General features: G+C 44.2%; 2 protein-coding genes across 19 annotated transcripts in view; both read left to right on the top strand.

Moving 5' to 3' along the window:
- Window positions 1–22,739, top strand: part of LOC125387582 (LIM and calponin homology domains-containing protein 1) — a 317,590-nt gene that overhangs the window by 229,692 nt on the left and 65,159 nt on the right. For 15 of the 18 annotated variants that reach the window (XM_085691819.2, XM_085691811.2, XM_085691810.2 and 12 more), the window contains 2 exons: window positions 5,427–5,622; window positions 10,813–11,065. In XM_085691819.2, the coding sequence (XP_085547945.2) occupies window positions 5,427–5,622; window positions 10,813–11,065 (449 nt within the window). Of the gene's footprint in view, window positions 1–4,850; window positions 5,102–5,426; window positions 5,623–10,812; window positions 11,066–22,739 lie in introns of those variants that run through there. The other 3 variants (XM_087908989.1, XM_085691821.2, XM_085691820.2) reach the window with 3 other exon arrangements.
- LOC148121158 (uncharacterized) lies at window positions 11,738–21,245 on the top strand. The gene is made up of 2 exons (XM_087908993.1): window positions 11,738–12,226; window positions 20,192–21,245. The coding sequence occupies exons 1-2, from the start codon at window positions 11,880–11,882 to the stop codon at window positions 20,541–20,543; spliced, it is 699 nt and encodes a 232-aa protein (XP_087765119.1). The 5' UTR covers window positions 11,738–11,879; the 3' UTR covers window positions 20,544–21,245.

Genomic DNA, 22,739 nt, shown 5'->3' with positions numbered 1-22,739 from the left:
TATCTTTCCTTTCACCTTAACTCTTCCCAATGTCATTGCTGGTTGGGAGTTGGAAGTGCAAGTGGTTGCCTCTGTATTCAGTTGTCCTTGGGCAGTACGAGGTGGTCATCTGTTGAAAACTGTTTCGGTCTCACACGTCTGCTGGTAGACTAGGGGAGAAGCCTAGTCTGCTTCGCTAGCTCTCTTCCTGCTGAGACGGTGCCCTCAGCTGCCCCGAAGTGGCCTGGACAGGATGCAGGGATTAGCACTGCTGGGCAAAGCATGGCTCTCCCCAGCTGTGGCCACCTGTGGTACCCCCGTGTCATAGCTGTACTTGAGAACAGATGACCTAAAAGATACTTGTCTATGATCAATATTCTTCCATGTTCTCACTTATGATTGGGTTCAACCGCAAAATGTGAAAACTCAAAATAACGGCTGAAAGAAATACTCCATTTCTTCTCATGTTAGTGGGATTCGGGTGTGAGCAAGCAGTCCAGAGTGAGTGTGGAAGTTCTACACCTGGGCGATGCCAGAACGCCCAGACCCTTCTGTCCCGTGTGCCATCATCCTAAGCCCATGGCTTCTTCCCTGCTGGCTCAAACTCGCTGCTCAGACTTTGTCTGCCATGTCCACATTCAAGTCAGGAAGAAGGAAGAACAGAAAAGAGAGCTAGCCTTTGAGCACGCCTTTAGAAAATTACACACTATATCCTGCTGTGGTTTGAATGCCCCCCATAAAACTCATGCTGGACTTTAACTGCAGTGGTGGTTACAGGAGTTATATTTTCAAGGCTATTTGGCCGTGGGGAGTACAGTCTCACAAATGAATTGATGCTGTGGTTGCGGGAATGGATTTGCTATCCCAGCTGTGTTATCATGACAAACTGTCCACAGCACATGCATTCTCGAGGTAGAGAATGGCTTCTGATGTGTTATGAAGGTCTTTCTCCATGCCAGCACCTTAACATTCTACTTAGGGGACTTTAGAACTTTGATATGCAAACTCTTTTTCGATTACCTAGCCTGTGGCATTCTGTTCTAGGCTGTGGCAATAATAACTCACAACTCACATCTCATTGATTTGAACTCGGTCATAAAGTCATACCCATCTGCAGGGAGAGACTTGGGAAAGAAAGGCTTTATAAAGGCTCTTTATTTATTATCTATAAAAAAATAAATATATGCTGGGTGGTGGTGCATACCTTTAATCCCAGCACTCAGGAGGTAAAAGGCAGGTGGGTCTCTGTGAGTTCCAGGCCAGCCTGGTCTACAGAGTGAGTTCCAGGATAGCAGGACTGTTTCACAGAGAAACCCTATCTTGAGGGAATACATACATACATACATAATATATATTATATATAATATATTATATATAATATATATAATTTCTCAGAACACAAACAAAATATCACACAAGTAACTATAGGGTACTTATTCTTAGCAGGAGTCCTGAGTTGTAAGGGGCTTGGTGTTCTCAGTGCTGTGAGCAATGCAGGTTATTTCTCCATGGCCTTCACTCATCATCTCCCATCTCTTCAGCAACTTATTCACCTTCCTGTAAGCAAGGCAACCCTCATAAAGGGATGCAGCTAATAGCATCTCAGGGAAGCCGTTTCTAGGAAAGGTAAGGGAGTATCTCCTCTAGGCCCAGAGGGATAATTCCAAGGAATGATAGTCCTGTTCTATACTAGTCACTGTGACCACGGGTGGCATGAAGTGGTCCGACTGGCCCACCCCTCCGGACCCAAGAGGTGGGGGCATCAAAAGAAGAAAGGGATAAAGGAGTGGTGACTAGCAAACAATTGCAAGAGAGACAAGAGCACAGACGAGCCACTACCATCATACTCATCCCCCAATTTTGTATCTACTTACTTACCTTTTTTCTGTTTATCTGTGGTCTCTCCAATCAGAACATGGGGGTCCTACACACAGGGTGTGTGTTGATTTATGTTTATGATTCTGTGTCTCTGGGGATAGAATGCTTCCTAGAAGGCAGTATCAGTGGAAGGAACCGCTTCCCCCACTGTGAGGAGTGAGGCATGGGCAATCGTGTTGGAGAAGCTAAACCTCAGACATGTTCGAGCAGCACTCAGCTACCCCGTAAATCACACAGCGAGCAGAAAAATGTTGAGCTCTCCAGAGACGGCATCTGGAGTGTCTTAGATGCTGTCAGTCATCCGCAGACCCTTGCTGGCTCTCATTAACACTCACCGAGGGACTAGGAAGAAAGGGGGATTCGTGAAATAAGTTCTGAGTTTGTGGAGGCTAGCGGCGCCCGTTCCCTTTCTGAACCCTCTTTCACCAGAACAGTGAGCAGTTGGCACAGTGGGTTGTGTTCAGTCTTCCCTGCCTTCTCTCAAGTGCTCTGTGGAAGACAGAAGGTGCTGTGCTCCAAGGTGAAAGGTACAGACAGTGTAATTAGATCCCTTAAAGATGTAAGCATACCTCTCTTTGCTGGTTTATATTTTCAACCCTCTCCCAAAAGACTCACTTTATAGCAACCTCCCACAAAAAAGGGGGGTGGTGACTTGTTCGAAACCAGTAAAACTGAAAGTCCAGTGGATGGCCACATCTTTTATTTCTGGCTAACAAGTCAGCCTCTTGCTTTACTGTGTCATTCCTGGGAGGCCAAGATGGCCAGGGATGGCCACAGTGACCTGTTTTCTACTTCTCAGACTGTTCACACCATTTATTTCCCCACCGGAGACTCGTCTTGGCTTACTACATAGTCGTGAACATGGCAAGCTTTGTTTTTCTTTCCTATGAGCACCAGGGAGAAAGCCTCTGAGGCTCCAGGAACAAGCGCACTGACCCTCTTTCTTCCTGAATCTTCTCCTGCAGTTGGAGGTGCAGGGAAGACCCGGGCTTTGTGGAAAGCCTTTCTGATATTATCTTCTGGAAAACTGAATTTTGTCACATTGCCCTAAGCAGCCCGTAAGCACGTTACTGCTAGCTGCAGCTAGTGGCCCCACCCCCTGAGTCTGTTTTTTCCAATCATGGAGACCTAAGTAGAAAAAGATCAGATCAACGTGGAAAGTGTTGCCTTTGACACCAGTGTATAAATATTGTATAATTTCTGTATTAAAATGTATATGCCTCATTGAAGAAATAGTAGTTAAAAACGTTGCTGATGCTTTTTAAGAGTTGCTATTCTGCCCCATCCCCTGTTCAGAATATTTTCCATATATCACATGTTTAATTGTCCCAGAAGCCCTGCTGGATGGGTGTCATTGCTAAGTCCTATTTTATAGATGAAGGCCCGTGAGGCGACATGAGTTGCCTCATGTCACACAGCTAGTAAGATTTAGACCCAGCCGTTTAGTCATAAGCATCATTATCCAGAAGACATAACCCCGAGTGGCAACATTCACCATGCAAGGGTGCAGGCAGCATCCAATCTTGAGCCACCTTGCCAACCCCCAGAGACGAATAGTTTTAGGTTTGATTTTTAAGTCTTTACTTCTTAACTGTGTGGGTTAAGTTAAAGTAACTCCCTGATTCCCGTTTTTCTCTTCTATAAAATAAGGATGCTATTAACTACCATATTGACTGGTTAAGGGGGTAAATAACATGATAGATAAAAAGCATGACCCGGACATATAGTAAGTGTTCAATAAAATAAAAGTAAACTTCACATTTTAGTCATTTGGTTGATGAGTAATTTACAATAATAACTTGTATTCCCAAGGAAGCTAAATTTGAACCTCTGTCTAGTTCAGATCTGTATTTTTTTCAGTGAGTCATGAGTTCTTTTTTTCAACTTCTCAGGCCTGGGTTTTGTTCCAAATTCATGTTAACTTTTGACCTGCAAGTAATTAACCTTAATTTCCATAACTGGCATTTCTGCCTTCCCCTAGAGCACTGGTTCTCAACCTATGGGTCTCGAGCACTTAAGGGGGCTGAACGACTCTTTCATGGGGGTCACCTATCAATGTCAGGTGTTGACATTACAATGCATGACAGGAGCAAAATCACAGCTATGAAGTCAGCAGCAGCAAAATAATTTTGTGGTTGGGGGGTCACCACAACATGAACGGTTTTAAAGGGTGGCAGCGTTAGCAGGGCTGAGAGCCACTGCCCTAGAGTGTTGTAGTGCTCGGCTCACCCAGGTGTTGGACAGCCTACTCTTCAGGGGCTGCAGGGTTTTCCTCTCAGCCCCGCCCCTGCCCTCTTGCCCACTCCTTGCTCCTGATGGGAAACCCGAGTGTGCCTTGTGAATTGCAACCATCCCAGCCCCCCACCCCCAGTGCCTATCTCCCCACGGTGGAGAATGGTTCAGAAGCCCCCCTCCCCAATTGTTAGAAGCAGACAGCAAATATGCTTCCTGCAAAGGCATGGGCTCCCAGGGGCACCTCAGATAGAATAGACCAGCGTCTCCAGCTGCGAACATGGGGAATGCTGATTTTTTTTTTCTCCTTTCCATTGGGAATGCAGAGGGGACCTCCATGTGCATATCGGGGAAATCTGTGGGGCAACATTCCAGTCTTTGTCCGTGAGAGCACACTCCTCTGCCAGTGTGATCCACAGTCTTGATTTCTAGTGACAGTCTCCGGGATATTAAGCCGAGGTTTATCTTTGAGTGACGGGAGTTATTTTTGTTTTTGCCGGCCCGGACTATTGTAATGAATGCGAAGGCACCAGCGGGAACAAGGCTTTTCTTATAATACGAGGGTGAGGATGGTTTTGACTGACCTTTCTTCTGCTGGAGTTCCAGTGTTTTAGTATGTGCCGCTTGTGCTAGGGAGAATTTATAATCACAGGCTGTCAAAGACAGCCATTGTTCTCCCCACTCCGAACATGTGGGTCAGCCACAAGTGCCTGCAGCTCCCCCAACGCCAAGAGCTGGCGGGGAGAGAGCATGCCTGGATTCTTCTGAGGCATCAGGAAAAGCATTTTGCATATTTTTCATTGCTTTTTTTTTTTTAAACTTCTGCCTCAAGAAAGACAACTCGCTCTCAGAGCAGGAATTTCCCTCCAAGGTAGCCGGAGATGGAAGCATACTGCTGCAGACTTTTACAGCCCTGATTCTGCCTGCCTTTGCCAGATAACGTAACCCTGGGCGGTGGTGCTGAACTAGGGGCTCATCCCACAGACATGCGGTTATGGATTCCGAAAGACAGGTCAAAGGTTTTGTCCTTATTGTCAATGATCATTGCATTCTTCTGAATCCAAACTTTGTGATTCTCTATATTTAATTGCTTTTTTAAAAATGTGTGTTACTTGGGTATTGGGGGAGGGGGTTGTGCATTATATTCGAGTTGAAAGGATGCAGGAGAGAAAGGTGGAGGAACTGGCTCATCACCTGTTGATGCTCATTAGTCTCGTTAGCTAGCTGCTATGACTTTTCCACACCAGATTGCGAGTATCTTCGTGGACCACTGGAAGCCGGATACTCTATGTATGTTGCAGTCATATCTGAAATTCCTCTGCTTTATTTTGGGAAAGGAGACCGATGATATTGAGAGCCCTAAGCGCAGTATCCGAGACAGCGGCTACATCGACTGTTGGGACTCCGAACGCAGCGACTCCCTCTCTCCTCCTCGCCACGGCCGAGATGACTCCTTCGACAGCCTGGATTCTTTCGGCTCCCGCTCCCGGCAGACACCTTCACCAGATGTAGTTCTCAGGGGAAGCAGTGATGGTAAGTTGGCTCTTCATCCACCACACATCCTGGAATTAATCAGCAACAGGAGTTTTGGGGTCAGGGTTAGAGAGTGGAGTGCTGGGAAGACGGTCTCCATATCCACTGGCTGGAGCCTGGTAATTCTATAAAACCAGGAAGGGGTGGGCAAGGTCTTTGGCTGTTATTTTTCATGACTTTCAGAATTTTGATTGGCTTTGCCAGCAGTTCATTTGAACACCGTCTCAGTGAGTGTATCTTCTGTTGGAAAAATTTGTTACATCATTGGTGCCTGAATCAAGATGCTGTGCAGACCATTAGCTCATAAAGTGTGCTCAAGTTTATACACTGTGGGTACAAGGAAGGGAAATGCGTAAGTGAAAATGGAACAACTCCCCAGCATGCTAGAAGGACACTTTATATTCTTACAGCGCAGGGACCTGGGGTGCTGCCCCTCTTAATTAGTGTTCGTTTTGTCAGTCAGTTTCATGCTTAGCATGTCTGACTGGTGGGCTAGTTCAGTGCAAATGGCCATGCGTGAACAGGGCAATGCCAAACTGCCATTTGGCCCCAAGGCTGAATTTTATTTAAATCCTGTGGATTTGATCTTATTTGTATGGAATGATCATTATTTTCGCTACTGAAAAAGAAAAAGAAAAAAGAAAAACGTGTGGTCCTGTAGCCTGCTAGGAATTCAGTGGCTGCTACGAAGGGCTGCTTGCTTTAGTTCTCTTCCGCCTCTGGGCTTTTAAGGAGGGCAGCTGCCTTGGTTCTGCGTGTGTAAGCTTGCAGAAAACCAGCAAGGCTGGTGGGGGATTTTTTGTTTCTATTTTTGCATATGTTGCTTGGTTGATAGTTATATTTTGGAATAGTCTTCTACTGTCTGAGGTCAAGATTCTCTTTTGTGGCTTTTTTTTTTCTTGTTACTTTCTGACATCAAATTCTTATTGTAGATTTTTTGTTTGAGATTGACACCAGGCCTTGTGAATTCTCGATGAGTGCTGTGTCACTGAGCTGTATTCCAAGCCCCTCGGCCATGCAGGTCCTTGTGATACTTAGTGTTTCACAGGTCCAGGTTCTAAGTTAGACCAGACACTTAGTAGGCAGTGTCTTATTTAATCTTCAACATAGATGTTGGTGTCTGGCTACATCTTAGTTTTCCTTGCACAGAGCTGGGAGACACCCCGATCCTTATTTTACAGATATGTCTTCAGAAGTTTAAGCCTTTGTCCCAATATTTCTAAATGATGAAAATCACTGTTGGTCTAGTGGTTTTAACTGTGTTGACCTCAAGAAGTGTGGGTCCAAGAGGGTCCTCTTAATTTGCCCAGGCTACTTTCTCTTACCCCATAGAGGTTTTATTCTAAAGTTGCTGAACAAATGTGTTTGCTCAGAATGTACACTTTTCAGCAGACAGCTTAGCCTCAGGGCCACATAGTGTGTGACTCCCAAAGAATTCCATGGTGCATTGTGAGCTGCTTGAGAAATATTTCTGAAATTTTATTTGACATCTTAAGTACCACCCACAGCACTAGAAGTTAAAATACCAAGTCTGTGATCTAATTATGCTTTCATACAGCCCAAGCATGGGTCTGCTTTTACAAAAACCATCTCAACCAAACTATTTCACCCATGTTGTTTGTTTTAACTTCTAAAAAAATATGACTTCTTTTTCACCTTTTTTTTTTTTTGTTCTGTAACTGGTACCGTGGATGCTTTAGTCTGTCACCAGCTTTGGGGGTTCAGAGTTTAAACCGCATCTTGAAAGCATTTGAGATGGTGATTAGTAATACTATACTAAAATATCCCAAAGCACAGTTTAGTTGCAGCAATTAAGACTGATAAACTAGAGCCTATGGATGAATGCTTTCTCCAGCAGATGAACAGTGAACGACAATCAGGTGAATACTGCCCTACCGGTCCCCCTCGCTGTGCATCTTCCACAGCTTTCACCAATTCATCTGATACCCCAAGGCTTCTCCTCCTGTAAACTAATCAAGATCTAGTGAAGCCTCAAAAGAAAAAACACATTTCTTAATCTTCCTTTTTGGTATGTTCCTTAAAATGATGCTAATCAGGAAGACTGCTAGCTCTAAAATAGTTTCACGTTTGAAAGTGAAAGACTTTTTTTTTTTGGTATGTCTTAACATTTTCTTGTCCCACAATCAGAAATCAGGGGCAATTTTAACATAAAATTCTTTGCCTTTATGTTGGCTCCATATGGAAGGCTTCAACTTTGTTATTATGGGTGGGTACCTATTGACCAATTCAAAGGAGACAAGTCACATTCAGAAGCGCCATGATTCTGAGTTGGATATGGTTTTCTGGTAGGAAGGCTCTAAGCCCCGAGGCTTGCCTCAGCCAACTTGTCTTGCCAACCAGGTACCAAGTCCCTCCTTCAGCCTCCACCAACATCACCTGTGAAGTCCCTTAAAAAACTTCATTGAGCAAGAGATGCAACCTTGTACTCATATTGCTTTGAAAATTAGTCATATATTGCTTTGAAAATTAGTAGTATTTCATAAATATGACTCACTGCATTAACTCAGTATCTCCATATTTTTTTTCAAAAAGATGTGTTACAAAATAGAAATGACAAGTAAGCAAAAATGAAGTGCTAGAAAAAATTACAAAGTATTTGTAATTTGGGGGTATCTGGCAGCAAATATGTGGAAGGAAGAGGGGGTTGGGGCGGAGACGGGTCAGGGACGTGAATGACTCTACTCGCTGGTAGCCACGTGGGAAAGAAGGGTGAGACTTTGATAAAATAATATTGCACCGTGTGCTCTGTTATGTTTTCCTAACTTTGAACATTTGAGGAGAAGCCAGCCTAGTAAATTTCCATGTCCACAGGATGAAGTGAGATCAGGATCTTTTTTCGGTCTAGCCTTCCAATTATGCAGGCATAGCACGCCAGCCTTGCTGAGGTCGTCTGTGCCTCTTCACTGAATCCTCACAACATCCCAGGCAAGCACAAGTTTCGTGTGTCAGCCACTGGGAACGTAGGGCACAAGGGTCGAAACGCCCAGTGTCACAGAGCTAGCATGTGGTGGAGCTGAAATGCCATCTTGGCTGTACATCACTGAGGCTACCCCCACTTTATAGCCAAGCCCTGGGACACTGGCAGGTTAACGTTCCTTAAAATGTCTGTTGAGACAGTCCTGAAGAGTAATTCCAGGAGGAAAGGGATGTGCTTACATGTTAGCATATTTTGAGACTTCCAGTATGTTGTGATGATACTTAGCTAGTATACAGAAATATGGCCCCTAGAGTGTAGATTGAGGGATCTAAGACAACTGTAATCATCACTAAGCTGTTGTAGTAGATGGAAAACTCATTTACTTCAATTCATTTATTCAGCACAGTGTAGCATTTCCTACCCAGGACACTTTAAGAAGATGTTTCTCTCAGAACAGTGTGCTCACAGGACAGAACTTTGGGTGTCCAGTTTCCCAGAGCCTGCACTAATCAGCCCTGGGGAGGGGAAAACCAGTCTGGCTCCTCTGAGCCTGTTTCTGGCTTTATAAAGAGAGGCTACTATCACGTGCAGAAACAAATCCGTGTGCTTGGCAAGGCAAGGTGGTGTGCGTATTTGTTTACAGGCAACTTTTTATTTTGGCACTGACAGATACACTTGTTAGGACTTGTGGTGGGTAAGGGGCTAAATAATGAATCAAATACTAACAAGTCAGGAAATGGCCAAAATTTCAGAAGAGAGACTGTAAACAAGTGCCATGAATAATTCATAGTCTGAATATTTCACATTCAATGAACAACTTGTTCACAGCCAGTGCTTTTAACTCTTATGGTCTCTTAAACATCATTATATTATCTAATCTTTGGGGTAAGTCCTTTCATTCCAGAATCACAGAAAGGACAGTCCAGTGTGTTAGGAAGCCATGGCTCACGTCTGATGGGCCCACATCCATGTTACGACATAAAGAGCAGGCAGCATGTATTAAACACTCGGTGCCAGAGACCAGAACAATGGTTATAGGTGGATTCAACCCTTTCAGTTGTCCCATAAAGCAGATGGCGTTATTACCCTCACTTTACAATTTAGAAACCATCAGGTTAACAAGACTAATGAATAGCAAAATTGGAAATGGAGTGGATCTGACCCAAAACCGTGCACACCACCCCCCTCTGCCCTGTCCCAGCTCTTGACTCTCTTCTTAAGCATAAATGTCTTTGCTATCAGCAGAGTTAGAATGATGTCATGCTCTCATTCGTTGATTGAAAGTTTTCAACCAGCATTAAAATAACAGTTACTCATATGGTTGTGTTTTTCTTAATGATAACTTCATTCTAGTAGACCTTAGAAATCTAGCAACATAAGACTTGGACAAAAAGAATGTGTTCCAATTATTGGGGCTGTGATCAAGGAGCAAGGCTGATGTTGGCAGAGCTGAATTCCTTTGCCTTCAAAACAAAACACTCTTTTAACCAAACTAAATCATGTATCCATCTGAGTGTGAGATGCCCACTGGCTGCAGTGGCATGCCTTAGAAGCTGTGTCCTGGACAGCTCTGGTTTTCAAAACGAAGGTAGAAGGAACTGTCCTAGGAGAAGACATGATCATGGGTTGGTAGGGACAGTAGGAAGAAGAGTGTTCCAGGGAACTGGGCAAACTCTGTAGAAGAAGATGAAGCCTCTTGGAAGGTAAACCCTCAGTGAAGTCCAACCGGTCGCTTTTCTAAGTTCCGCCGTTCTTACCTGTCTTTGCTACTAGATAACTTGCACCTTCTCTGTGTTCTGAGGCAGGGTAGAGATATGTAAAGACAAATAATTTCTAATTCATCCATGTCACAATGTCTAGCACAGTAGATGCTTGCTAGAGATCAGTAAAATCCCATTGGGGAACTGGTAAGATTTTCTCTTGAGAATGGCCAAAGCGCAAACGTTGGCAGCAATTCCCACACAAATGTGTCACTTACTGTAATTCCTGGTACACTTAGGCTTACCTCTATTTAAAAAAAAAAATAACATAAACCCACCACCAGCAGCAATAACAATAAAAAAACATGCTTATAGTTTTTTTGGTTTTCCCTCACTGAAATTGAGGCCTTTTTCCAGAGGAGGTTAATTTAGAGATTTTCCAAGTTTCTAACTCAGGGTATGAAATTCCAGAGCACACAAGAGTTACTGGATTCTATAGAGATACCACTATAGCCCAGCACACTTTCCCAGCATTCATCTTCTCTTTCCCAGGAAGAGGAAGCGACTCTGAATCTGACTTGCCACACCGGAAGTTGCCGGATGTGAAGAAAGATGACATGTCTGCACGACGTACTTCCCATGGCGAGCCGAAGTCTGCAGTCCCTTTTAACCAGTACCTCCCGAACAAAAGCAACCAGACGGCCTACGTCCCAGCGCCTCTGAGAAAGAAGAAGGCGGAGCGGGAGGAATACAGGAAGAGCTGGAGCACGGCCACCTCCCCCCTGGGCGGGGAAAGGCCCTTCAGGTAGGAATGCGGTTTTAGGACTTTGAGGTGCCATCTTGAAGGAAAGAAAGTGGCCAGCGCATCCCAGAGAGCTTTGCAGGAAAGGCCAATTTCATGAAAGTCCCTAGCACTGTGCCTGGCACGCAGTAGGTAGCCAAGAAGGAGTTCGCTGAGGAGCTGATGCTCTGAGGCCAGTCCTGTGCACAGAATGTGGAAAACATATGTTGCATGTGCCCTGCTGTGGAGGCCGCCCGACTTCTGAGCCTGTTTCAGTGGGTGTACAAAGACTATGCAAAAATACTCTCAATGCACTCATGTAGAGCAAGCAAAGGTAAGAACAGCACTGATGGGGCTTGAAGATCAAGTGCAGATAAGTGTCAGAATAAATAGAAGACATGTTTTTCATGTTTTTAAAGAGCAGGAAGCAATTCTTTGATCTCTGTATTAAGGGACGTATTTATTCTGCAAGTACGTGTTGAGTGTTGCCTATATATTGTGTGCTGGGTACTATCTTTTAGGATTTGCGCACCCAGTAGTAAAACAGTAGGAAACAGTCCCTGTCTTTAGTAACCTTGTAAGGACTTTAATATCTCACTTTTATTATCTATGCTTTTTCCACCGAGGAAATGTTTAGTTAAAATTTCTGCTTACTGATCAAAACTAATGAATTTTACCTTTCCAGCAGAAGTTGTATTTTGCTTTCCATACCAAGTTTGCAAGAGTCCTTGATCAGTATGTAGGAGAAATGCATTGTCTTAATCAGCTACCCTAAGTCGGCTTCGAATTAGCAGGATCCGATTCTGGGCTGTGGCTGTTTATTTTGTAGTTAAAAGTGATGTTGAAATGTCTTGGAAACAGCGATGTCCAGTGTGTTCCTGGCCTGTCTGTTAGCTTAGTAAACCATGTTGTCCAACCCACTAGTTATCCAGGAACAATAGAGGAGGAGGGAAGTGAAGCAGGGTCTCCCGGTGAAGATGACCCCAGCAGCCAAATGGGCCATGATGGGTGGCCTCCTGGTGGGTTAGCACCTCCTCTGGGCAATGGTGAGGAGCAGTCCCCCAAGGATGTTGCTGTGGTGCCGACTGCCATGCCTGAAGACAGAGATGCTGTGGAAAGCCGAAAGCGCAGGAGGCTGGCGGAAGCTGGGATCAAGGTCATGCCTGCAGCACAGCGCTTTGCCAGGTTAGCTCTGCCAGCTGAGGGCTGGCCTGGCTGGCCTTCTGCATGCCCGCAGGTTTGGAATCAGTCTAGCGAGTTTACTTCTCATCCGGTTTCCCCAGTTGCTGCAAGTTCACCACATCGCTCTAACTTGCTCTAGGCAAATAGACTATTCTGCCTCGAGGCATGTCTCTGCTGAGTCCTTGGCTAGTTAAAATGGAGATAGAGTGTGAACTCTCTGTGCTTCATGAGACCCCATCCCCGTGGTCAGCTGTTGTGGGCTGCAGGATTTACCTAGCAATAACATTTTATTGTTCTCTTGCTTGTGTCTTGTTAACTCTCATACTACTCCTAAATGGCTCATTACGTCATGTGACCGACCCATCATTAGAATATGTTCAGTGTCTTGAAATAGGGGACAATCTATTCCTAGAGAATAACTGACTTAGAAAAATGCCCCTGTTCTCTTAAGGAGAAGTGAGCACTGGATTTGCCAGTGCGTTTTCTAAAGCATGGTGATTGAGAAGCTAGGAATGGAGCGATGGCTTCTCTACGCCGCAGCTAAAGGCCTGCAGTGCTACTGGCTAGGTAGTGTGGGATGGGGGAGGAAGTGTTTCAATAATCAAAGCCACAGAATTCTACAGGTCTACAGCTTTATTGAAGGGGGGTTAAAAAGCTTGTTTATTTATTTATTTTTATCAGAACCACCGTGATCCTCAGAAATGATCTTGCAGTCAATGCTTATGTAACAAATTGACCCTTGGAGCAATTCAGACACCTGAAATTCCTTTCATTCTTGCTGTTCCTTTACGTTTTAAAAGGTCACAAATGCTCTCGCTTCTTTTTCAGAAGGAGAAACAAAGGATGGGTGATTATATTACTTCTCTTTGCGCTTTACCTTAGCCACTTAAGGGAAGAATGATTTATTTTCGCCCGTGACCTCGTGATTTTAATCCCATCGTGTCAGGGAAAGTGTGGAGGTGGGAACAGCTCGGTCATATTGTCAGGAGCATGAAGCAGCTGGCTTTATTGTGGCAGGCAGTAGAGAAGGGGATCAATAAGGCCAGGCTGCAGCCCTCCCGCCAAGGCTTGCTTCCAGGGACCCACCTCTGCCAGTCAGATCCCTGTCCCATCTCCCAAAACAGTGTCACCATCTAGAGGCCAAAACCACACATGAGCCGATGGAGATTCCGGTGACAGCCCACATTCAGAACATAGGAAGGACAGTAAGTGACCTGCAGACCTGACCGTAGCTGACCCGGCAGCCGGATTCAGGGACTTTGACTGTAGCACCGCGTCTGCCTCCCATGGGCATCTTTCTCCATATGTTCCTTATGTGTTTATTCCCACAGTCTCATTCTTGAAGTATCCAGTGTTAACTTCGATAGATCTAATTGTAGGGTAGAAAATATAGAATATATTCTTTCCCTGTTTGTGAGACCCCACAGTTAATCTGCCTACCCTAAACATGTAGTATGTGTTTCTAGAAATTCTGATGTAAAGTCTGCTTGTATTATAAGCAGGTCTCTGAAATAATGAAAAATAATGTCACACTGTATCTTCTGGATATCCAAAGATGCTTTGGCTGTGTTGGAAATATACTCTTCCTATATCCTTCAAGCATCTGCATATCCCAGAGACCAAGCTGGAAGCTGAAGACAAGTAATGAATAGCATCCCCTCACCATACACCATATTTCAGACTTGCCTGACTCCTGTCTTTAAACTTAGACCACAGTTACTAGGTTACACAGATGAGAGGACTAACATGCAGAATCAAATCTCTACAACTTTGATGCGCTTATCTTATTCTCTTTATCATATCTGTGACGTCTTTTAGCTAAAAGTCCATCAAGAAAATGATTGTCTCTGGAGTCTTTGAAAGAGCAGTAGAGGCTGAGCAAGGGAACGCAGGGGGTTTATTGGGCTTACACAGGAATAAGATGGCGGAGCACAAAGTTATGTACAGGTTGGGAGTTCCGGAAGTGACTGGCGCCACTCAGTGGGAAGCGTATTTCACAGTGAAACATTGAGTTCTTTGCTAACAATTCTCATTCAATATACAAACATGGAGTCATGATCTAGAATGTGGTTCTGGTGGGAGATGCTGTATTTAGGTGGTCGCTTTTGCCTCCATGCATGTTTGCTGTTATCCGAGTCCATTCTTATCTGTGTCATCCAAGTTAACTGGGAAGCAGAGTTTTGCAGGCTTGTCAATGCCGTCACATCCCAGACTTTCTCATGCAGCGTTTAACGTCACGTTGAGGCAGCTATGAATACTCCGAGAGAACGTCCCCAGTAGAAGCGCTGTGTGTCTGCTCTAGTCTCCAGGAGTTCATTTGGCAGACAGGTTTTTGCCGCTAGCTCACTCCTAAAGCCACATTCACCATGCCACCAGCCCAGCATGTCTGCGTTTTTTGTCACTTAACTTAATATAAGTCACAATAGAGTTGAAAGTCATTCTAAGTTTATCCACGCTTGGGGGTCCCGCTTTTAATGTGGCAAAAAGTTGCTTAACTGGAATGAAATGCAAATCATGCGGGGGGTGGGGGGGAAGGAGTCTCTGCGTGTGGAAAGTGAGACTATAAATCATTGAACCATGCCAGTGTCTCAGAGCATTTGACCTCAAGTCTCTTGTTTTGACATCCAGATGGATTCTCGCCATCACATTTTTGGACCCAGCAAAGAAGCTAAAGATAATTCTTGAGGACTGTTGCTCAGCTGGGAAGAACTGTTTGCTGGGCATGTGCTATGCAAGAAAGGGACATACACAGTGGTGGGGGGAGACAGCTTCATAGCCAGGCCACTTCTGCTTCCTTCCCAGGGATCCTCATACATGTCTTTGTGTTACTTTGAAGCCAGTATACACACGAAGCAGAGCTGCATGTTGTTCCTTGTTCACACGAGGTTAGAAGTCAATGGGACCCATACTGCTTGTGAAAAATAAATCAGGAGGTATCATACCTTCAAGGGACAGAACATAGGACTTTGCAATAAATGTGTGGCAGCTAATATTTATTAGAGTTCCCGTCGAAAATTTTTTTTTAAAAAAAAGTATATAAACTGCTTTTTCTTCTATTTTATTTTATGACCATGTTAACTTAGTTACCCCTCCCTCTAAGAGTCTTGTCAAAGAAGCCAAATTTCTGTTTTGAAGAGGGTAAAATAACCAAGATTCGCTTCTCCCTAAATTAAAATGCCATAGAGATTTGAGTTCTCTTACTTGGTGTTTCCCGTTGGAGAAGTAAAGTTTTTAACTGAATTATAGGTTTCACGTGACTGTACTTCTCTTCTAATTATTTGCACGTGTTTCTTCACTCAGTCTTTTCTCCTGGTCTGTGAATCTTCTCAACCACATGGTAATTAATGACAGAGGGAGACAACCCTCCCTGGGACAATAGACATTTCAGAAATCTTCAGAGGAAGAGCAGATGTAGCCCAGCGCCAGACACATACTCTTCCATGTCCCTCTGGACCAGATGCCGGCTCCCTCCTGATTTCTACAGAGCCCCCAGTCTAGGGACCAGACAGACACAGGCATGACCTCTGTGACTCTGGATGTGTCTGCCGTGCCTGGAGACAGGGTAACAGGGAGGTTTCTGCTGTTGCCCGTGACGTTCCCAAGAGAACGAACAGGCCTTTCTGGAGAGCCCAGTTTCTTTCAATAGAACACACTCACTGCCAAGCCAAGCTGGCTGTTCACTGCCAGGGAAAAGGAGTAAAAAAGAATGCCAGCTTTTTCTTAATTTATTTATATTCTCTCTTCTCTCTCTCTTTGTGTCTCTCTCTCTCTGTGTGTGTCTCGTGTGTGTGTGTGTGTTACATGTACGTGTTCATGCTCTTGAGCATGCAGAGGTCAGAGGAGGACATCATGTATGTTGCTCTATTAGCCTCCACCTTATTCACTTGGAGCAGGATCTCTGATTGAATCTGGAGCTAGGCTGGTGGCCAGAAAGTCCCAGTGATGCCATTGTCTTTGCCTCTCCCCCCAGCACTGAGGTTACGGCTACTCCCCTCTAAGTGGGTGCTGCCAGATTAAAGTCATGTCCTCTTCCTTGTACAGCAAGGGCTTACCTACAGAGCTGTCTCCCCCTTCCCCCTTCCTCACTTTCTGAGTTTTAATCATCATCTTGTAATCAAATCAAGGGCTTTGAAATGTATAAATTTTAGACATTATGAGACAAGCGTTTTCTCTGCCCTATCCTATGCAGCATTGGGTCCAGGTCCTTAATCTTTCTTATAATGATAGCATTCATTTTTTTTTATGAGGCTGGCAGGATTGCTAGGTCAAAGCTGGGTTCTGCATTTCTCTGTAGTTGAATCAGGTCTTGAACTTGTGATCTTCCTGACTCAGCCTCCCAAGTAGCTGTGACTGCAGACCTGTGCCCTTGGTCCCCAGTAGAGTTCTGCATTTCAAATTACATGTGGATCGTATTCCTTCTCATGAGCAGTTGTCCACCCAGCCATTGCCAAGTCGATCAGTAAATGTAAGTCTGAGCAGCCTGCCTCTGCTGCTTAGGCAGATCCATTTAAAGTTACTTGACTAAGTTCATAAAACTTAAACCAGAAACCTTAGTACTCTGCAAAATGGAAATCATAATTTTATGTATCAGCTTCTCAGACTTGTAGTTACTGAAAATTAAAAATATATCAGAGTTTAACAATAGGCTGCCTTTAAGGACTAAATAATCCAGAATAGAAGTCATTGAAATATTTTTGGTACATAGATGCTTGTGGCTGTTCTTCTCCATATCTGCCTTCAATGCATTTTTATTTTGTGGTCAGTAGTGCCAGCCAATAATTTACATCATTTTTTGTTTCTCTGAGACAGCCACAAATTTCTGAATTTACAGAATTCATACAATGAACAAGAATTGCTCATGGTAACAGTTTTCCAGTTGGAGTAAAGATATTCCATAGCCGGGAGTGTCTTAAAGTGGCCATTGATAGAGAAACTTTATTCAGTCTCTTCTCAGAAGCGCACATATCTAAATTGAGATCACTTGAAACAAGTCCTGCCACACTGGGCAGTTAGCCTAAAAAGAAACACTCGGAGAATTCACAGCCCAGCTGGGCTTGCAAGATGCATCAGGTACCAGATTCGCACAGCTCGGGTTGGCACTGTAAACTGGCGGGGCCTTTTGCATACATGCATGCTTCTTATTTTAACAAATGCTTTCAGAGATGGAGACCAGGCCTCCCAGTCAAAAAGGGGAAGGAATTTGAGTCTTCGATTTGGTTCATACTTATGATCTGCCCCACATAGGGGTCCGAGACTATGAGGTGCTTTCTATTGAAAGGGCTTTGTAAACTATTCCACGCTAAGCAGGATTGTGAGGTAGCACTAGTTAGCATTCTGCCATCACCAGTCCTCACCAATGTTTCTGTGCAGTGCAATTTACAACTCTGTTCTGAGCACAACTCACAAAAATCCCTTTATTTACTAACCAAATTACTTCCCTTTTTCCTGTTCTCATAGTAATGATAATGGTTTTTTTTTTTTCTTTCTTCTTTGGTATGATGCTCTGCTTTCAAAGCTGCTCCTGGCCTTGTTGTTTGTCCAATCAGTAGCACAGTGCTCTATTCATTGTCACAGAGCAGGGCCTCTGGACCCAGCATGCCTTGATTTGTGTTTGAATTTATGCACTAGCTCTTTGACCTTGTGCAGATTTCTTGGCCTAGTCTTTCTACTTGATAAAATGAGGCTAAGTATATACCATAGGCCATGCAGTTTTAGAACTACTACTTGGGAGGAATTCTAACACGTGCTGTATGCTCATTATCTGACCAGAATCATTATAATCAATTTGCTTTTGAATAATGACTCTGAAGAGATTCAGGGGTCTGTCATTTTCCACTAACTATTCTTCACAGCCATAGTTGACCAATCCAAGTTGATCTTTGCCAGACCTGTCAACCAAGGATTCAGAGGAGAAAAGTAAGCACAGTTTAGGGAGGGACTAGGCAGAAGACTGAGAATTGAGAACTCTAAGGGCAGAGTTCAGTACCTTAAATAATAAATTTATGGAGAAGTAAAACATCACACACACACACACACACACACACACACACATTTGTTTTGAAATCTTATTGAAAATAATTGCTAATAGTGAAAAAGTGTTGTGACTACAACCAAGCAGATTTTGATTTTTCAAATCTCAGAAGATCTACATGGTACTTCTACATGTCACTACATGGTAGTGACCTCCTTTGCAACAGATGGCTCAGCAGTGAAGAGCACTGCCTACTCTTCCAAAGGTCCTGAGTTCAATTCTCAGCAACCACATGGTGGCTCGCAATCATCTGTAATGAGATCTGGTGCCCTCTTGAGGAAGGGACCTGGTCAGTTGTCCTCATCAACTTAGACCATGAAGCCCAGTATGGACAAGTTCAACAGAATCGCCGTGTATGGGCTGCCCATGCATGCTTCCGCATTGCCAGGGCATACATTTCATTCTTTCAGTACAAAATAACAGTGGACCAACTGATCGACCAGAGTGAAGTATCTGGTTGCTGGTTCTATCCTTAGCCAGGCTAATTTCTCCTGTCTTTATTCTTGCCATGGGTTTGTCCTTTGATGATGAAGAATTTAGTCTGTATGTGTTCATGTCAGTGTGCTATAGTGTACATGTGAGGGTCAGAGAACAATTTGTTCTTCTGCCACATGGTTCCAGGAATCGGATAGCTGTCACCTACTGAGCCATCTTGCCCGACCTTAAACACATTTGGCGGGGTGCGGGGAGGATGTGCTACTGATTGATCTTCAGTTTGTGTGCTTGCTAAGCAACTGCTCTGCCACTAAGCTGTGCCCTCCATCCGGGAACTTTAAATCACCTCTCATAAAACCCATACAAAATAGGTACATTTTTTTACAAATCAAATTATTTTGATTTGCTCTTTTGCTATGTTGTCAGCTCAAGAACTTTTAATCATCTTTCTAAAAGCCCATACTAAGTAGGTATGCTTCTGTAAAAGTCTGACCATTTTTTTATTTGCTTGTTGTCTTTATGAACTGAGAATGCAATAAACGGGGGGGGGGGGGGACTAAAGGCTCCAACATGTTGTGACTTAAATGTAACTGGTCTTTTAAATGCATGGAGGGACGGGATTTTCTTCAAATGCAGCGTAAGCGCAATTGCTGTCTTGCCTACCACCCCCAGGACAAAACGAAAACCTAGACGTCCTGAAGCTTGCTACCTGCCACGTCACTGTCAGATTGCCTTTAGCAGTTTAAAGCTTCTGGCTTTATGGGGGCTTCAAGACTCCTTTGAAAATGGAAATCATCTGTAGCAATAATTTACAGAACGCCATCCCCTGGCTGTACTGCACGTCCACCAACAGAAAGGAGGCAGACCTGGGAGGTGGAGCGCCAAGGGAATGAAGGGGAGGGAACAGGTGCTGATGGGAGAATGTGGGGCTTGATCAGCTTGTATGTCATCTTCTGAGTGCTTTTAATCTATCCCACATGTCTCCGTTCAGCTCAGTTGGTTGCAGAAAGACCTCTCAGGCTTTGTAGTGGGCATATGTCCTGTGTTCTAACACGTGGCTTCATTCATGAGTTTTCTTCCAGACCATTTCTTAGGCTCATTCTTGTGTTCCGTCAGCCCAAACCAAACTGAGTGCCTACTGTGAGCACTGCCAATGCCGCTGATAAAGAAAAGTGTCAGTACAGAACGCCCTACCTTTCCCCCAATTTTACAAAAAAAGAATTTGGGTTGTCACTTTCTGAGCCATTTAGGATTTTGCTTTTCTGGATGCTCATGGGACCCTGCAAATGACATGACTCTTTAGTGTGTGTATCTGGCCGAATTCAAGATTGCAAGCCTCTCCTAACTGCGCTACAACTTGGTACTAAAATAATAAGGGGATGCCCATTGAACTAACAGCATTGAGAGGACTGTTCCATAGCAGTGCAGTTGCCTGGAGATGGGAAGTTAGCAGTGTTTTGATCTGGTCACATGTGGAGTTCCATTTGGTTTTACTCTGTCAGTCAAAAGCCATTGAGTGACGAGAAAGAAGCTGCTCGGGATATCGTCCTTCGGAAGGAAAACCCTTTCCTGACTCAGCATGGCAAAGACTCAGAGTCAGAAGACGAAGCTGCCAGTCGATTGCCTGACCTTGAGAAAGACGACTTTGCCGCAAGGAGGTCAAGGATGAACCAAAGCAAGCCGATAGTGCCGCTTAGTCAGCTCCTGTATGGACCTTACCGGAAAAAAGGTGTAGGCGAGACAAGTGGCAGCAAGTGGCTCTCAAAGGGACCGTCAGACAAGAAAAATCCAGAATATAAAAGGTGTGCATTCCATATGCGTGTAAATGAGAAGATCATAACTAAACGTGGATGATCTGTACACAGTCCCCATCCCTCTCTTCAGCCCCTGGTGTTGTAAGTTTGCATCACTAACCACCTAGACATGTTCAACTGCCCTTCAGAGAACAACCAACACTCCAGAACGCTCCACTCCATTCAAAGGCAGAAAACCGCTGTGACCTTCCTGTTAGTCCCTTGGATTAGCAGTGTTTTAGACAGAAAGAGAAAAACAAAGCTTGTTCTTTTGTCTCACGCAGGCAAGATTGCTAGAACAAATTAATGGTGGATATTTCTCATCAGAATCAAAGCAGGGCCTAGATAGATGGCTCAGGAGGCAAAGTGTCTATTGTGCAAGTTTAATAACTGGAGTTCAGATTCCCGGCACCCACACAGAATCTCAGGTGCAGTAGCCCAAGTGTCTGTGATCCCAGTGCAGTCCTGTCTCCCAGGTAACAGGAGATGGAGATAAGAAAAATGTCAAAAGCTTGCAAGGCAGCTAACCTCACATAGAGCAGTAGAGAGGGTCTCAGCCAAGGGAGAAGGTGAGGCTCAGCATCTGAGGTTGTCCACTGACCTCCACATGTGTGTCATGGCACATGAGCCAATGCAGTCACACACGCACACATAGACACGCACATCACATATGCACACATACATGCAGGCATGTGTGCCTGCACACTCACACATGTGCACATGTGCTTACACACACACATACACACACCATATACACCCCTTCTCTGACATATAACACACTTCCATGGGGACAGAAATCATTCTCAAGTGAACTTTCTAGTCTCATCTTTCTCCCATCATCTTAGTTTAAATGGCCTCAAATCCAAAATTGTTTAAAGACTGACATACCACAAGTGGAAAGCCCCACACCTGACCTCACATGACAGGTCACAGTCAGAATGCAGGTGCACTAAAAACACTGTATGCACGTCACCTTTAAGCCATGTCTAGAGCATGTATGTGAAACACAAATGAAATTCATGTTTAGACTTGAGCCCCATTCTTAAGACATCTCATTGTGTATGTGCAGAAGATTCCAAAATTTTAAAGTCTGGACTAAACACTGCCGATCTAAGGTGTTTTAGATCAGAGGCGCTCAGCTCATACATGTTGGAGGGAACTGAGGAAGGAAAATTGTAGTCACATGGGATTTGACGAGTGAGTTTTGTACCACGACAGGTGATAACAGTCAAGGTAGCTACATACAAAATTTCACCCTGCAAAATGTGTCATCTTGTGGGTTTTCCTAATATCAAAATTGTAATTCACATCTTATTATTTTCTGCCCATCATTTTAGAGAGTTGAAGTCTGTGGAACTAAGAATGTGATTCTCTCTCTTGCACTTCATTGAATTAAAAGCCAATATATAAGCAAAACAATTGGCCTTGGTGAACAGCTGATGTTTGTTTTGCTTTCCTTTGGACATAGGATTCTGTGTAGCCCGGGCTGGACCTGGAACTTGCAAGCTGAGGGAGGCTGGCCTTGAACTCCTGTCCTCCTGTCTCTATCTCCCAAATGCGAGGATTACAGATGGGTGTGCATCACTTTGCTTGGTACACACACAAAAGACTTACAGTGTGACAGGCTGTTTAAGTAGATGGTTGGTGGAGCTTTAGTTTAAATTACATTTGTCAACCTGCATTTAATTTAGTAGAACAATTGAGAATATCAGAAAGGTCAATAGTTGCTACCCAGAGAGTATGTGCTCTCTCTTATTCATGCTTAGAGAAGCCAGCCAAGACTGATGCTATGGTCCAAAGGTGAGGCTGAAGGCTGAAACTTTCTGTTCAGAATCAGCTTAAATGCACTCCCAGGCCATTGGGGGTTTCACATCTGAACCATGTTCCAGCTATCTCTTAAGATGATCCTAGCGTTTGGATCATGCCAAGTTCATTACTGATATGTACTGGCACCGTAAAAAATATTCTGAGAGGGCTAAGAGAGCCAATCAGAAAACTCAGATTCATTATGGTGACTTGAATAGTGTAGAAATTGGGCATCATTACTGCCAAACTGCAACCTCCTAACCATCCTCAGCAGTCTTTTAGCCAGCCCTGGCTCTCCTTCCTAGACAAGCTAGAGACTATCACAGATGGAAGAAAAGAATCTGCCTCATTCCAGTATTAAAAGGGTAGCACAGAGGGCTAGAGATAAAACTCAGGGATAGAGCACTTGCCCAGCATGCACAGGGCACCAGGTCCCATCCTGTGATGGTCC

This window comes from Myodes glareolus, chromosome 8 (genome assembly GCF_982192425.1).
Source record: "Myodes glareolus chromosome 8, mMyoGla1.1, whole genome shotgun sequence".
Lineage (NCBI taxonomy): Eukaryota > Metazoa > Chordata > Mammalia > Rodentia > Cricetidae > Myodes > Myodes glareolus.
Note: the sequence above shows the minus strand (reverse complement) of the source record. Positions and strands in the feature narration are given on the sequence as shown.